The sequence below is a fragment of the Cervus canadensis genome, chromosome 2 (assembly GCF_019320065.1).
Source record: "Cervus canadensis isolate Bull #8, Minnesota chromosome 2, ASM1932006v1, whole genome shotgun sequence".
Taxonomy (NCBI): Eukaryota; Metazoa; Chordata; class Mammalia; order Artiodactyla; family Cervidae; genus Cervus; species Cervus canadensis.
Genome location: NC_057387.1, coordinates 88,899,974 through 88,916,364, shown reverse-complemented (window position 1 = coordinate 88,916,364; position 16,391 = coordinate 88,899,974). Strand labels below are relative to the sequence as shown.

At 46.0% G+C, this 16,391-nt stretch overlaps 1 protein-coding gene across 1 annotated transcript; it reads left to right on the top strand.

The window, feature by feature from the left end:
* Positions 1-6,798: 6,798 nt before the first annotated feature.
* Positions 6,799-14,465, top strand: GPX7 (glutathione peroxidase 7). The gene is made up of 3 exons (XM_043461310.1): positions 6,799-7,009; positions 11,706-11,967; positions 13,702-14,465. The coding sequence occupies exons 1-3, from the start codon at positions 6,875-6,877 to the stop codon at positions 13,863-13,865; spliced, it is 561 nt and encodes a 186-aa protein (XP_043317245.1). The 5' UTR covers positions 6,799-6,874; the 3' UTR covers positions 13,866-14,465.
* The last annotated feature ends 1,926 nt before the right edge of the window (positions 14,466-16,391 follow it).

The following is a 16,391-nucleotide window of genomic DNA, read 5'->3' as shown; positions in this document are numbered from 1 at the left end:
TTGTGCGCTGAATACCTTCTGTTTGGTCCTTTAAATCCACTGTCTGCCCAACACACTGAAACTGTGCAGAGTAAGTCAGTGGGTTCCTCTGCTCACTGACTTCAGCTTAAGTATGGGCCAACATCCTTGCAGGAGATTGGTGAGAGGGCAGGCACATGGTAACCCCCTGGCTACCTCCTGGTAAGTTTGCCTTGGGCTGGCTATGACCCTCCTTTGAAGGTAATTCCCCTCTCAGGATGGCTTGATGAATAGGACTCTTCAGATTCCATAATCTCTCCCCTTTCTCCCCACCATTTCAGGTCAAGGGGTATTAACAGCCCAGATAGGTTCCTGAACTATCCCCTGTCTTCCTCTATACCCCACCCACATGTTTGAAATTAGTCCCCTTGTGAATAAACCTTTGTCTAATTATCCTAATCTGAGTGTGTCATCTGTTTCCTTTTGGGACTGTCTGATAGAGCCTAGAAGCAGGATGGGAGCTTGCTCTAAGGATAAGGAAGGGGGAAAAAAAACAAACCCAAGCAGAGGGAGCAGCATGGGCAATGAAAAAGAGGCATGAAAATATTGTATTTTTGTTTAATTCCCTTTATTGGTGAAGGACATATTGCTAAATTCAATGTTCCGTTCTCAGTCCTATTCTTACTAGATTTATCAGCAGCATTTAAGCAATTTATTGCTCTCTCTTTCTTGGGACAAATATGTCACTGGCCTCCATGATATTGAGCTCTTTTGGTTCTTATTCTTCCACTGGCTAGGGCTTCCTAGGTGGTGCAGCGGTAAAGAATCTGTGTGTAATGCAGGAAGTGCGGGTTCATGTGGGTTTGATCCCTGGGTGGGGAAGATCCCCTGGAGAAGGAAATGGCACCCCACTCCAGTATTCTTGCCTGGAAAATCCCATGGACAGAGAAACCTGGAGGGCTACAGTCCAGGGGGTCTCAAAAGGGTTGGACACTACTGAGCAACTAAACAATAACTTCCTCTGGCTACTCTTTTTCAGTCTTCTCTTCTGCTTCTCTCTTATTTTCCTGATGTCTTCATCTCCCTGAAGGTGAATCTTGGAGTCCCAAGGACTATCTTTGGTTCTCTTGTCAACACTAACTCTCCATCATCATCTAGTAAGTTTCTATCTTTGACCTAGATCTCTCCTCCAAGTTCAGACTCATATATCCAACCTAACTAGAGATAGGAGTGGTGTCTGGAGCTGACCCCTCATACCAACTGTTACATTTTCAGTAATTTTTTCAGCCTCTTGTCAAACCCTCTTGAAAAGGGTGAAAGAGTCATATGATCTGAACAGGTATCAGAGTATTGAGTATTAAACATAGTCATTACTAAAAATTAAAATTATGTACATTTAAAAAATAAATTATATTAAAAATAAAAAATCACTTTCTAATTATTTCAGTATATTTTATTATTTTTTTATACTCTTGGGGTTATTTCCATCTATTCTCTTTGTATTATGGAAATACTATATAATGGTGTGCTGCTCTTGCATCCCTTCCTAACTCCATGTTCAGTGACATCAAGTTGGTAGCTTGAAATCAACCATGGTGAGAATAATATACAACAGAAATTGACAAATGCTACCCATGAGAGTTTGGTTTATTGTTTTGTTGACTGCCTAGACTTAAGAAAGTGGTGGGAAGGGCTTCCCTGGTGGCTCAGTGGGAAAGAATCTGCCTGCCAATGTAGAAGACACAGATTCGATCCATGGTCCAGGAAGATCCAACATGCTGTGCAGCAACTAAGCCCCTGCACCCCAACTATTGAGCCTGTGCTCTAGAGCCCAGAAGCTGCAACTACTGAGACCATGTGCTGCAGCTACTGAAGCCCACACAATCTAGAGCCCATGCTCCACAACAAGAGACGCTACGGCAATGAGAAGCCCGTGCACCACGACTAGAGAGCAGCCCCACTCTCTGCAACTAGAGGAAAGCCCGCACAGCAATGAAAACCCAGCACAGCTAAAAATAAAAAATAATTTTTTAAGTGATAGGAAAATATTAATAATGCAAAATAAATTTACAGTGTATTGTGTCTAGCTATTGCATTGTAAATAACTTTAACACTTGAGGAAATATTCTAGTATTGGAAAACTATTAACCCACTCAACATAGAAGCCACTTCTGTCTCTGTGGTGAATTCCAACATGTCTTTATTGTTTCACTTTCATCTCAACATTAATGCAAATGAAAATATCAGCAAACATTCATCCTAGAACTATACTCATTCAGCAGTTCAGCCATTAGTTGGCTACTAATACAAGTTTGGCAAAAATTGAATAAAATATTCTGTAAGTATAAATTGGCCATGTGGAATTTACAATAAGGAGTATTGTATATTCATTATTATTTGTGAATTATTTGCTATGCATCATTTATACCAGAAAACTTTATAACAAACTGATATGGGATACACACACACACACACACACACACACACACACACACACACACACACACACACACACACACACACACACACTTACACAGATTTTTTCCCTAGAGAGCCAGTTGTTAAACATTTACCAGCATACCACTAATAATAAGCAACTCAAACTTAACGTGTCCAAAACTGAAATTTTGATTTCCCATTCCAAACCAGTTGTCCCTGCAGAATGATGATGTCTTCATTTCAATTAATAGCAACTTCACCCTTCCAGTGCCTCTGACCAAAAACTTTTTTTTTTTTTGACCAAAAACTTTAAAATCATCTGTGATTATTTTGTTTCTCTCAAACCTTACATCCAACCTGTCAGGAAATCCTTTCGCCTCTACTTTCAAAATACATTCAGAATCTGGACTACATCCCACTGCTTCCGCTGCCATCACTTTGGCCTAAGACTCTATGTTGTCCCCCTCCCCACTGGGATGACTGCAGTAGCCTTCTGACTAGTCTCCTTATTTCAATACTGCAGTCAGACTGATTCTGTTAAAATAGAAATGTCATTCCTGTGCTTAAAACTCTTCAAGGGCTTCCCACCTCACTCAGATTCCAAGCCTATGTCTTTATAGTGGCTATTAAGTCTCTGCCCCCACTCCTATCCCATTACCTCTCTAACCTCATGCCCTGTTATTCCTCCCCTCCCTCACTCCACTGCAGCTACACTAGCCTCCTTGCTGTTCTCCAAACACATCATTTCCTGCCTCTAGGCCTTTTACTTGTTTTATCTACCTGGAATGTTACTTTTCTTCAAGTTTTCTCTCCTTTGCTCTCTTTTTTCCAATCTTTGCCCAAACCACTTTTCCAGTGACAATTCCTGATCTTTGAAATAACATTGCAATCCCTTCCCACCACCACCACATTTTCTATCCCTCTCTCTTGCTTGTCACCATCTAATGTACTGTATGTTCCATATTATAATTTTTAATTATTATCCTTTCCTGCCCCGATTAGAATGTAAGTTCAAGAATTTTTTTGTCTGTTTTGTTAACTACTATATTCCTGGCCATGAAATTAATGTCTTGTACATAGTAGGTATTCAACAATTTCTTGAACAAATGAAACATTAGTAAGTATTCTGGGATGTGCTATGCTAAGTCGCTTAGTCATGTCTGACTCTTTGCAACCCCATTGATGGGGGCCCACCAGGCTCCTCTGTCCATGGGGATTCTCCAGGTAAGAATATTGGAGTGGGTTTCCATGCCCTCCTCCAGGGGAATCTTCCCAACCCAGGGATCAAACCCAGGACTCCTGCATTGCAGGTGGATTCTTAACCAGCTGAGCTACCAGGGAAGCCCAGTGAGTATTCTAAATATCCATAAAAAGCTTCTTTGAGTTTATTATAGGGAAGAGGAGTATGGGGGATCCAGGATTGAGTCCTCTACTCCTCCAGATGCTCAGCTGAGACCATGGGTGCATTTGTCTGAGCCTGGAGGTCTCATGTTTGTGTCAATGGACTACCTAGAAACATCTGTGCTCTTTCAGAAACACCAAAAATTTATACAGTGGACTGAAAATAAAATGATAAAATATATGGATGTGTGCTAAGTTGCTTCAGTTGTGTCCAACTCTTTGCAACTCTATGAATTGTAGCCTGCCAGGCTCCTGTCCATGAATTCTCCAGGCAAGAATACTGGAGTGGGTTGCCTTGCCTTCCTCCAGGGGACCTTCCCAACCCAGGGATCAAACCTGCATCTCTTATGTCTCCTGCATGGGCAGGCAGATTCTTTACCACTAGCACCATCTGGGAAACCTAGTAAAATATATACTGTTGGCTAAAATCAACATTTCTTATTAGATTCCAGTATAGACAAGTAGTAAAAGTCAGCAGAACATTTAAGAAAAATGAGTATTTACTGAATAGCTAGCTTGTGCCGGGGTGGGGGTGGGGGGCACAAAGATGATTCGGGTATGATGGGGTGATAGACCATGGAAACAGACAACTACACAATATTATCATCAGCTCACTAACAGGAAAATGTCCTAAGTACAAAGGCAACAGAGAGGAGAGGATGATTAAGTGCAGCCACAGAGAAGGATGTTATCTGAGCTGGGTTCTGAAGCATGAACAAGAAGGAGGGAAATGCCCTGTGAGAAATTTACAAGCGAAATTTACAAATTCACCACAATTCCGCTGCCCCCCCCACCCCCTCTGCTTACTAGAAATGCCTAGGTATCTGAATTGTAACAGGAAATAGGTTGGCCAAGCTTGCAAAACTCCCAGGTTTTGTGGGGCAGAATTTGAGAACTCCTGGTGATTGGGACTTGCAAGGAAAGGCTGAGTGAAAGGGACAGATGGCAGGAAGTGAGACCAAAAGATTCACAAGGGCAGGGCAGAGAAGAGGGGACCATTTTATTACACAGGACCCATCACAGCCTCAAGACTCCCATAAGACATGGGGAAGGAGAAATATGAAGGCAGGAATACTTTATTTTTGCCTTGGCCCTTGCCTAGAGCAGCCATTTTCCTATTCTCCACACCTCCTTAAAATGTCTGCTTCTGAAGAGAGAAGCTGCCCTGGTGTACAGAAAGAGCTCATGTTCTTAATCTGAAGGCCCGGGTTTGAGTCCTGTCACCTGTATAACCTTATGCCCAGCTTCAAAACCTTTGCCTGCCATACTCTAGAGCATGAAGTCCAAGCTCCTTGGCTTGGCTCTCCAGACCCTTCTTCTTCTGGCCCCTGATGACCCCTCCAGCCTCATCTATCGTTTACCCCTTCTCACCGAACAGCCAAGTACTTCTTCTGGGTTCTGTGTCTTCGCAGACAGTTACCTCGGTTGACATCTTTCCCCTCCTCCTTCCCAAGCTGGAGAATTCCCATTCCTCTTTGAAGACATGATCCTGGTGTTAACCACCTCCATGAGGCTTTCCCTGGTGGCTAGGTTAGCAATGGTCTCAAAACCCCAGAATTTCCTCTATCACAGAGTGTGGAACACATCTGCTCTTGCCTCTTCCTATCCAGAGGACTCTTTCTGCAACACAGGACTCACTGTCTCTCCCCTGCTTAAAAAAAAGCAGCAGCAGCTTCGGGGAATTCCCTAGCGGTTCAGTTAGGGAACTGAACCGCTAGGTTAGGGCTCTTCAGCTTTCCCAGCTGAGCGCCCAGGTTCAGTCCCTGGTCAGGGAACAAAACATACCAAAACCCACAGGGCCTGAAAAAAAGCAGCTTTATTTCTTAGCTTAAGGATCATAATCTTCACTGTGGCCTGTCAGGACTGTGTGACCTCACACCTACCTGCCTCCCTGTCTTCTCTTCTTATCCTTTGCATGAAAGGCACCTAGAGCACCTCGAGCAGGACCTGGTATAGAACTGGAAGAAGCGTTTGTTGAGTGACTGTAGAAGTGCTTAGTCCATACTGCATTACATGAAAGCTCTAGTTTTCTCACACCAGCTTCTGAGCCCCTGGAGAGGGTCAGCATTCAGGACCATGCTTGGCACTTAGTGGGGCACCCTAAGGGTTTTCCAAGTTTGGAAGACACTGTGACATGGTTCCTGGAAGCCCCATCAGGGAAGACTTGGAACACCAGCTGTTGGGAATGCTGTCAGTGAAGAGCCTTTTACTGTCAGCCACGCACCACAGACACCTTGGTTCCTGTCATACCTCTTCCCAGATGGCCCCACAACCCATGAGAGATGAAGGCAGGGATATAAAGGCCTGGTCTGGTCATCTTAGCTCATCTGGGGACAACTCTGACGGGCCATTCTAGCTCCAGAGCCCCTGCAGGGTCAGCCACGACTGTCCTTGAGCCTGCATGGAGCTCTGGGCTTCTGCTCATTCCGCTTCCTTCCCGCCCTCCACAGGTGTTCATCCCAAGGGCACTCCCCCACAAACATCCTGCACTGCAAATCTCCATCTCAGAATCTGCTTCCCAGGAATCCAACCTGAAATTCGCCCTGTCTTGTCTTCTTTGTCCCATTACTTTTAGGGAATGTTCATTCATTCACCCAAAGTTCATAGGCACCATTCAAAACGTTTCACATCCATTTTTCTATTGCGATCATTCTGTCCTGTCTAGGTGCGTCAGGAAGGAAACGGATGAGAAACTGGGGCCCAGAAAGGGGAAGCGACCAGCCAAAGGGCACTAATCAGAAGGGGAGCTCCCACATGCAGTTTTTCCACTCCGTTTCCCTGCATCCTGGAACAAGAGGAAACCTCATTGAGACGAATTCGGGTCTCAGTGGTCAGAATCCTGAAACCATGGCTCTGGGGTCGGGGAAGGGGCGCGGAGCCCAGCACTCCTGCAGTACAGATGGGGAGACCGAGGTCCAGAGGCCGGCGCTCCACCGCCCGCTGGGAAGAAGGGGGCGCGTCCTGCCTGGAGGGCCGCGTGGCGCCGGGGCCGCCCCCTCCTGCCTCCCGCCCCCGCGGCGCCCGTGCCCCCTGCCCTGCCTCTGCCCTCGCCACGCCGCCTGCTCCGGAGCGAGTCATGGTGGCGGCACGGGCGGCGGCGTGGCTGCTCCTGGCTGCGGCGGCCTGCGCGCCGCGGGAGCAGGACTTCTACGACTTCAAGGCCGTCAACATCCGGGGCAAGTTGGTGTCGCTGGAGAAGTACCGAGGCTCGGTGAGTGTCCGCCCGCCGGGCCTCGGCGCCGCCCCGCCGGACCCTGGCCGGGGAGCCGGGCGCCCAGGACCCTGCCGGATGGGGCTCCGTGGGGCTCGGGGGGTTCGGTCACCCAGCCCTGGCGCCCCGCCCCCACCCAGGCATCCCCCCCGGGCGTGGCGCCCCCAGATCCTCGGCCGGGTCTGTCCCATGACTACGTGGCACAGCCCGGCGTGCGCGGTGAAACCCGAAACTCTCGCTGCTCGCGCCGATTTCCCTCCCAGCGCTTTTGGGCAGCGGGGCGCAGCCAGTCACGCACCGGTTTAAAAATTAACAGTAGCAGCCTTTGTCTCTCCCATCCCCAGTTTCCGCGACCGGAACAGAGGCCGTTAGCGATATTAAGTGCAGTGAGAACACTATGGAAATGAAAGCTCGGTGCGGAGGAAGTTATCATTTCAGAGGCACCGGTACCTTACACATCATCTTTTCGAGCAGCGGTCCCCAACCTTTTTAGCACCAGGGACTGGTTTCATTAACGACATTTTTTCAGAGGGTGTGGGTAGTTTCAGGATGATTCAAATGCCTTACATTCATTGTGAACTTTATTTCTCTTATTATTACATCAGCTCCACCTCAGGTCATCAGGCAATAGAGCCCAGAGGCTGAGGAGCCCAGTTTTAGAGAGTACATTAAGGCCCAGAGATGGAGGGTCACACAGCGCTAGAAAGCAGGAAGCCTGGCGGAGAACTGCCCATCCATCTGTGGTCTCCTCTAGGCAAACTTTTAAGATGGCAGCTCAGGTTGAGATGGAAGAGCCATCCAGTCTAATTGCTACCTCCTTAGGGAAGGGGCATCTCAGCTCAGAGAGGCCTTGAGAGAGGAAGTGTGCCTGGGTGAGTCTTTGAAATAAGAGTGAGTTTTAGCAAAACCGAGAAGAGCATTTCAGGCAAAGAGAACTGTCAGTGCCAAGTGGAACCGACTCTTTGCCACCCCATGGACTGTAGCCTGCTAAGTTTCTTTGCCCATGGAGTTCTCTAGGCCAGAATACTGGAGTGGATAGCCATTCCCTATTCCAGGGGATCGTCCCAACCCAGGGATTGAACCCAGGTCTCCTGCTTTGCAGGTGGATTCTTTACCATCTAAGCCACCAGGGAAGCAAGGCTCAGAAATAAACATCAAGAAGGGTGATGACGGGTAGTGAGGTCCTCAAGCAGTTGTGCTTGAAGGAGTATAAAGCATGACACTGAAAGATGAGGCTGAAGAGAGTAGGGAGTGATCAAAAGGGGCCTTAAACACTTTATTCAGAGACCTCAATGTTTCACTGTGTGAAACGAAGAGCCCTCCAAGTTCACTTCTCAAGGTAGACCTGGGTCTGTGTGTGGAAAGGGTATGGAGTTGGTCTCTAATGGACAGGTAGGCTCAGCCTCCAGGTTTGGATGAACCACACAAGAAAATGGCTGTTAGCAATCTTCCAGGAGCAAGGCCATCTTCAATGAAGAAAGTACTCTCTACCCCTTGTAATTCTCAATTATGCTGGGAGTCCTGGGGACAGTAGCCCTCGTCCAGGTTGCCCCCCTCCCCAAGGTATTGTGAGGTTCAAATGACATGCAGTGTGGAAACCCCTGGTAGAGTGCTCTGTGCTTGTGTTTCTTGGGCCCCAGCAGAAATCTCATCTAGAACTCAGGGCAACAGCCAGTCAGAGCAGGACCCCTTCCAATTCCGGCCTTCCCTTCCGTCTAGTGCAGCTCTTCAGAGAGCCCCAGGTTTAACACTTGACCAGCTCTACTACTCGTTAACTCATTTATTATTGAGCATCTGCTGTATACTAAGTACCATGCCAGCCCTGAGGGTACAGGGGATGCAACAGTGAACGAAGTGGCTAAGTTTCAATTTTAATAGAGCTTATATGAGGTCGAGAGGAGACATACAGGAAACACAGAACAGAGACACGAACAATATAATTTCTAGTAGTAATAGGTAGTAAGGCAAAAACAGACAAAGACTGTTTTTAGAAGTAATAAGGCAACCAGGATATGAGGAACAGAAATCCTGGAGAAAAATTATCCAGAAAGTGGTCCCAGAATTCTGAATGTTTTCGTCCTCTAGGTCATTGGTAAATCCTAAGAAGCACTGGAGTGAGAGGCCTAGAATTCAATCAGAAAGAAATTTAAAAACAAAAACAAAAAATCCACAAAGTCACCCAGCTGCTAAGAGGTAGAGTTAGAATTTGAGGCCAGGCAGTCCAGTTCCAGAGCCCATGTCTTAATCTCCAGCTTTAGAGGGAAACCAGGAACAGTCAGGCCAGGAAGCTGTAAATGATACTATGAATTAACCCAAGCTTCGTCTGCCCCTTTGGCAGTATGGTCATTCATTCACCTGCAAACAGCTACTGGCTCATTATGTGTATTTTATTATAGGTTTTTTTGTTTTTTAATTAAAAGAAAAAACACTGGCTCCCTTACAAATACTACGTGCCTGCCACAGGGAGACATGGCCATATGTGCCCTGGAAACATAGCCATGGGCAAAGTTGTATGACTTGTGTCCTCAGGCACAAACTGGGAGACAGTCCTTCAGACCAGTGTGGAGTGTAGATGAATGCGTGACACTCAGGAATTCCTTTGCCTGTGCTGTGAGGTTATGTACATGTAGGCCTGAGTATAGTGTTTGTGTGCTGCTTAGTCGCTCAGTCATGTCTGACTCTTTGCAACCCCATGAACTGTAGCCTGCCAGGCTCTTCTGTCCAGGGGGATTTTCCAGGCAAGAATATACTGGAGTGGGTTGCCATGCCCTCCTCCTGGGTATCTTCCCAATCCAGGGATCACACCCAGGTTTCCCACATTGCAGGCAGATTCTTTACCATCTGAGCCACCAGGGATATGCCCCCAGTGTGAATGGTTTATTTATTTTGCATATACATGTGAGTTTGCATCTGTACTTACATATGTATATATATAAATTAACTGTGTGTATTTGGGTGTATCTATATTTTTGAAATTCCCAGGTGGTTCAGTAGTCAAGAACCTGCCTGCCAGGGCTGGAGACAGGTTCAATCCCTGAGTTGGAAAGATCCCCTGGAAGAGGAAATGGCAACTCACTCCAGTATTCTTGCCTGGGAAAATCCCATGGACAGAGGAGACTGGTGGGCTATAGTTTGTGGGGCCACAAAGAGCTGGACGTGACTGAGCACGTACACACATCTGTGTTTTGGTCACTTTAAAGATAAGCTTTTTGGATTCAGGCATGGAAATAGAAGTAGGATTTCCCTCTTTCCAAAAATATGGGCAGACACACAAGATGTAGGTTAGAAATAAACAACCTTTAATGCTCTCAGCGCCCAGGGATCCAGCAGAGAAGAAAGAGGAAGACCTCCGACTAGTGAAGGGAGCTAAACGGATCTCATAATAGGGCATATGACGACAAACCAGCCACAGGCTGGGGCCCCAAGAAATGCATGAGGGAGTTACAGCTCAATCGTTCTCATCATCCAGCCCAGTGGTTCTCAGCTGGTGGTGATCTTTCTCCCCAGGGGACTTTCAGGAATGTCTAGAGGAGACATTTTTGATTAGTAAGACTAGACGTCTAGTGGGTAGAGGCCAAGGATGTGGCTAAACATTCTACAGTGAACAGGGAAGCCACCTCACAACACAGATTTTCTACCCCCAAATGTCAATAGTGCTGAGGTTGAGAAACCCTGCCCAGCCTGAGCATGTCCAGTGCCCTGAGCTGCCCCTGGCTCTCTATAGAGCCAACTGGTAAAATCCTGCCACTTGTATTATTAAAAGGTGGCCAGATTGATAGGACTTGGCTGCCCAGATACAGGGTAAGATTTTAAATTCTGCAATAATATGTAACCAGAAGCTGAAAAATATAGCATTGGTGCCAAAATTGTAATTGCAGTCATATAATCGAGTTCCATCAGCCAGCTTTATATTTATTACCTAAAGGCAATGAATAAATGTATTATAAGGCAATTATAAATTTAATGGTTAGTCTAGTGAGAGAAGGAAGTGGTATTTGTTTGCTGGAGGGAGAAGGGCAAAAAAGGATTGCCCCGAGGTTCTTGAGATCCTTTTATCAAGACAACCATGTCTGTCTATGTACCCATTACATAGGTGGTCATTTGTATGTGCACACTTACTCATTCACTCAGCACATACGTCCTAAGACTTTTCCATGTGTCAGCCCCAGTGAAGTGAACATAGCTCCTGCCCTCAGCAGGTTCACATTCTAGAAGGGAGACCAACAAGTATATAGGCAACTCCAATATAGAATGACGACTGCTAGTTGACTGAGCCAGAAATTAAACCCAGGTCTGCCTTTTCTGTCTCCTGTATCACCTCCTGATGGGAGTTCACCAGTATGTATGCGTCTCTCTGTAATGGTGTTCTGTGTTTGTGGGCATGTGTGATGTGTGCTAAAGTATCTTTGTGTCCTGGGCCATAGGCGGACCCATTGATGTCCATTGTGTGCTTATTCTGAGTGTTTATGTATGTGTATGCACACGTATCTGTAAGCCCCTGCATGTTTGATTTCATTTGTGCCTGTGTACATGTGTTTGTGTATATGTGAGAGCACTGTTTACATGTGTATACATTGTGTTCTTGCATATATGAGAGAAAGCTTTCATTGTTGAGGGGTCACACATGTGGGTATGTCAGGACATGTGCCTCTTCTCTGGGTTGTGTATGTGTTTGGGTTTTGTTTTTGCTGCCCAGGTGTCCCTGGTGGTAAATGTGGCTAGCGAGTGCGGCTTCACAGACCAGCACTATCGGGCCCTGCAGCAGCTACAGCGGGACCTGGGGCCCCATCACTTCAATGTGCTTGCCTTCCCCTGCAACCAGTTTGGCCAGCAGGAGCCCGACAGCAACAAGGAGATCGAGAATTTTGCCCGCCGCACATACAGTGTCTCTTTCCCCATGTTTAGCAAGATTGCAGTCACTGGCACTGGTGCCCACCCTGCCTTCAAGTTCCTGACTGGTGAGTTCTGCCTTTCCTTCACCACCCCTCAGCTGGCTGGGCAGCAGAAGCTACCGGCTGGCTGGGTGACCTGGGGCCCCTTCTAGATGCCCCCAGCTGGGTTGACGGTCTATTCTAGCACAAATCTTTGAGGATGAACTGAAGAATATTCCTGCCTAAGAATATCTCCACCCTTACTGCCTTGCAGTTTCCCCCAGAGTCACTCTGCAGGCTTCTCTGCGCTCCTGTTACCATCCACAGGGGCTCCTAGAAGGAAACTGGACTCTCAGATTTTAGCTTCAAACAGGGGACACCACATTCCTGGAGAAGGCTGGCAGGTATCTCCTGTCCTGAGTCAGAGGCAGTCAGTCTGTAGACCACAGGAGGGAAACCTTCTAAGCTAAAATACCAGCTCTTGGGAATTCCCTGGCAGTCCAGTGGTTAGGACTCAACACTTTCACTGCCTTCCAGGGCTTGGGTTCAATGCCTTGTCAGGGAACTGAGATCTCTCAAGCTGTCGGGCACGGCAAAAAAAGCCCCAAAATACCAAAAAAAAAAAAAAAGGAAAAGATCTTAGTATTTGAGAAACAGATCTCTTCCCAGAAGCCTGAGAACCACAAAATGGGGTCATTAGCCAAGCTTGTCATTAAGTCCTGTTTCCTTTCTCAGGCCTTTCCCTTCCTTTGGGGGCTCCATTTTTGCCTCCTCCCACCTCCCACTCCATATCCCTTTTGTGCTTTCATATCCCTCACTGCCCTCCCCCCTAGCCCATTCACCTGAAGAGTACATGACAAACAGCAGTGTTGCAAACCAAAGGTCCCTTACTCAGGCAATTTGAATTTTGCTCTGTGGGTCAGTCCTAATATTCTTTTCCCCCTGTGTGTTTTTATTAGTTCCTTCCCAGTTCCCATAGTTATAGATCAAACCTGGCCATGTTTTAGAAGCACCTGGGGAGCTCTTTAAAATACATTAGCCTGAGACCTACTGAAGCAGGACCCAAGAATCTGTTTAATTATAAGCACCCGCTCCACCACCACCACCATGATTCAGATGCAGCCAGTCCAAGGACTAACATATGGGAACCATTAAGATTAAATCAGGGACTTCCCTGGTGGTCCAGTGGTTAAGACTTCCCTTTCCAATGCAGGGAGCGCTTGTTCGATCCCTGGTGGGGAGAAGCTAAAAATCCACATGCCTCGTGGCCAAAAAACCAAAACATGAAACAGTGTTATAATAAATTAAGTAAATACTCCTTAAAAAAGAATTAAATCAGAGAATAGGTTATAGACTATGCAGTAGTTTGAGGTCATTAAAACTTTTTGTTTTTTTGCGGCCACACCATGCAGCGTGCAGAATCTAAGTTCCCCAACCAGGGATTGAACCCGTGTCCTCTGTAGTGAAAGCAGAATCTTAACCACTAGACTGCCAGGGAAGTCTCTGAGATCATTAATAAAGGAAGATCAGATATTGTCTTATCAGGCACTTCACAGAATTCTAAAGCAATGGTTCTCAACCTAGGCACCACATTGGAATTTCCTGGAAAACTTTTAGAAAATATTGATGCCTGAGTCTTACCCCCAGAGATTCTTCCTTAAGTGGTCTGTGGGTATGGACTGGACATCGGGATCTTTAAAAGTTCTGCAGTTCATTCTAACTAATAGAACCAGGGCTTCAGGGGAGGGATGGATACTGCTAATGGAGTTCCAGGAGACGGGACACAGAGAAGCACACTTTGCTCTCCTTCCTTTTCTCTAGAGACTTCTGGAAAGGAGCCTACCTGGAACTTCTGGAAGTACCTAGTGGCCCCAGATGGAAAGGTGGTAGGAGCTTGGGACCCAACCGTGTCGGTGGAGGAAATCAGGCCCCAGGTTACAGCGCTTGTGAGGAAGCTCATCCTGAAGAAGCGAGAAGACTTATAACCACTTTCCCTCCTCTCCCCCATCCCCTCCCCCAACCATGCATGAGTGACCAAAGCAAACTCAAATGGTGCTACAAAGGGAGAGACCACTGACTCTCCTCCACTCCTGTCCCCCCTACCCCATCACTCCTATTGGGGAAAAATTCTAGTAGCTTGATTATTTGAATCTTAGAGCAACCTCTAGGAACTCCTGACCAGTGAGAGTTCTTGACCAATGACTCACCAGCCAATAAGAACCTCTAACCCATGAAAATAGGCAAATAGAAGCATTTCAAACAATAATCTCCTACCTATAAAGCAGAGCCAATTCCTACCTCACAGGGCTGTTGTGAGGATGAGGATGAAAAGCCTATGAAAGTGCCAAGGGCAGTGCCAGCTAACCAGGAGGCATTCAATAAATGGTTTCTGCTTATGTACCAAAAAATAAATTGTGATTAATAAAAACTTGAACTCAACATGAATTTATAGCCATGAGAATCCAGGCCAAACATTTGTAGCTGTTACTGTTTTCCTATGTATTTTGTTAAATTACAAAAGTAATACAATACACTGTAAAATAATACAAGATGATACAAAATAAAAAATGAAAGTATCTCCCTCATTTTCTGTACTCTTGGTCCCTGGAGGTAAACTTTTAGCAATTTGGTACAAAGTCTTCTCAGACTTATTTTAATCAAACCAATCATTATTGCCCAATAAGAATTTACTGACCAAAATACACTTTAATTACAGGCAAAGGATATGAATAGTTAATTCACTGAAAAATAGAGATGGATAATGAAGATATGAAAAGATTTTCAGCCTCATTTAAGTTGGAAAGATTTTGTCAAATGATAATACCTGTTGTTGGTAAGGATGCAGGGAAATGGGCATTCACATAAGCTTCTCGTGGGATAACAAACTGGTACAGGTTTTTAGAGGATGACTTGTCAGTATGTTTTAAAACAAAATATCTACATGCTTTGCTCCATTATTTCTCCTTTTAAAAGACTCCCAAACTGTGCAAATATGTGTTTACAATAATATATATGTACATTGTTCATTATAGTGAAAATTTTATGCAACCTCGTGTCCATCAGTATGGTTTGGTAGCAGATTATGACACAAACCAAATGATACAGTAGTACAGTTGTTCAAATGAATTAATGTCTGTGCTGAAAGTTGTCCAAAAGTGAAAAAAGGCCAGTTATAATGAACATGTGCACACACACAAAACAACATCCAGCATACACAAGAATAATATTTTTATTAAAAATTTCAATGTTAAGTGAGAGAGAGAGGGAGAGAGGGATGTAGACAAAACTTAATTGTTGTTGTCTGTGAGGGCATGGGGTGGAATAACAGGAGTCATTTGCTTTCTTTGTTAGGTATTTTTGTAATGTTTACATTTTGTATGCAAAATATGTATTTCACTTTTATATAAATCTAAAAAAGAGTTATCTAAAAACTGAGGTGATGAGCAAAGTCACTGATCTATAATTTATTGGCCAGTGAGGATTTCATGTCCACTTCTCCCAGTCACTCTTCTAGAAGCAGGAGACTCAGATTCAAGTTCTGGTTGTGTCCTTGACTCACAGACTGAGCAAATGGTTCCCTCTCTGCTGTCTTCCGTTTTCCCATTGGACAGTGAAAGGGTTGAACTGTGCTCACAGTCCTCAAAGCCTACTTCAATATTCCTTCCCCAAAGCTGCTAGAGTAAATGAAGGCTTTCTGTGGGCTGACCACAAACCACCCTGTGGTGGCCTCCAGCCTGTCCTTGCACATGGTTCTGCATGCCCTGGCTTGGCACGTGATCATTTCTGTATATACACGGGCACACACACACACATACACAGGGAAACCCAGCTATCACAGAAATTTTTGTGATGAACATCTCAGAACCACATTCTCAATGGACGTCTCCCTGACCTCACCCTGCGTGACCTGTCAGCCGCATCTGACATTGCTGACTGTACTGCCCCTCTCCCTGACACGTTCTCTTCCCTCAGCTTTCCCGCCCCTGCCTTCTCTTGGTTTCCCCCGTCTCTCCCGGTGCTCCTTCCTTCTGGGTGTTTGTTAGTGACTCTTCCTCCGCTGCCCACTCCTTCCTGTTGGTCTTCCTCAGGCTTCTAGGCCGGTCCCTTTTCTACTTCATATGTTCTGCCACAGCCATCTCATTTTTTCTCAAGATCTTGTCCACCATCCACACCCTGATGATACCTAAATCTCTCCTTTGTATCTACGCTGGACTCATATCCACTTGCCTGTTGGGCACGACCAGAGACACCTCAATTCAGCGTCTCCAGAACTAAGCTCATCACCTCTCCCTGACACACCTGCTCCCCCTTCTCCACAGCCTTCATAAACCCCTTAAGCCCTTCCTTTCACACATCACTCACTCGCTCATTTACCACAGTCTCATTCTTTATGCAACTGCCTTCCCTTCTCTCCTCAGCAGAGTGCTTGGCCCTTAGCAGGTTAAACTTAATTGTATGGGAAGCATTTTGAGCACTGGCTCCATGCCGTCTCTGCCTGGACCCTACCTGGA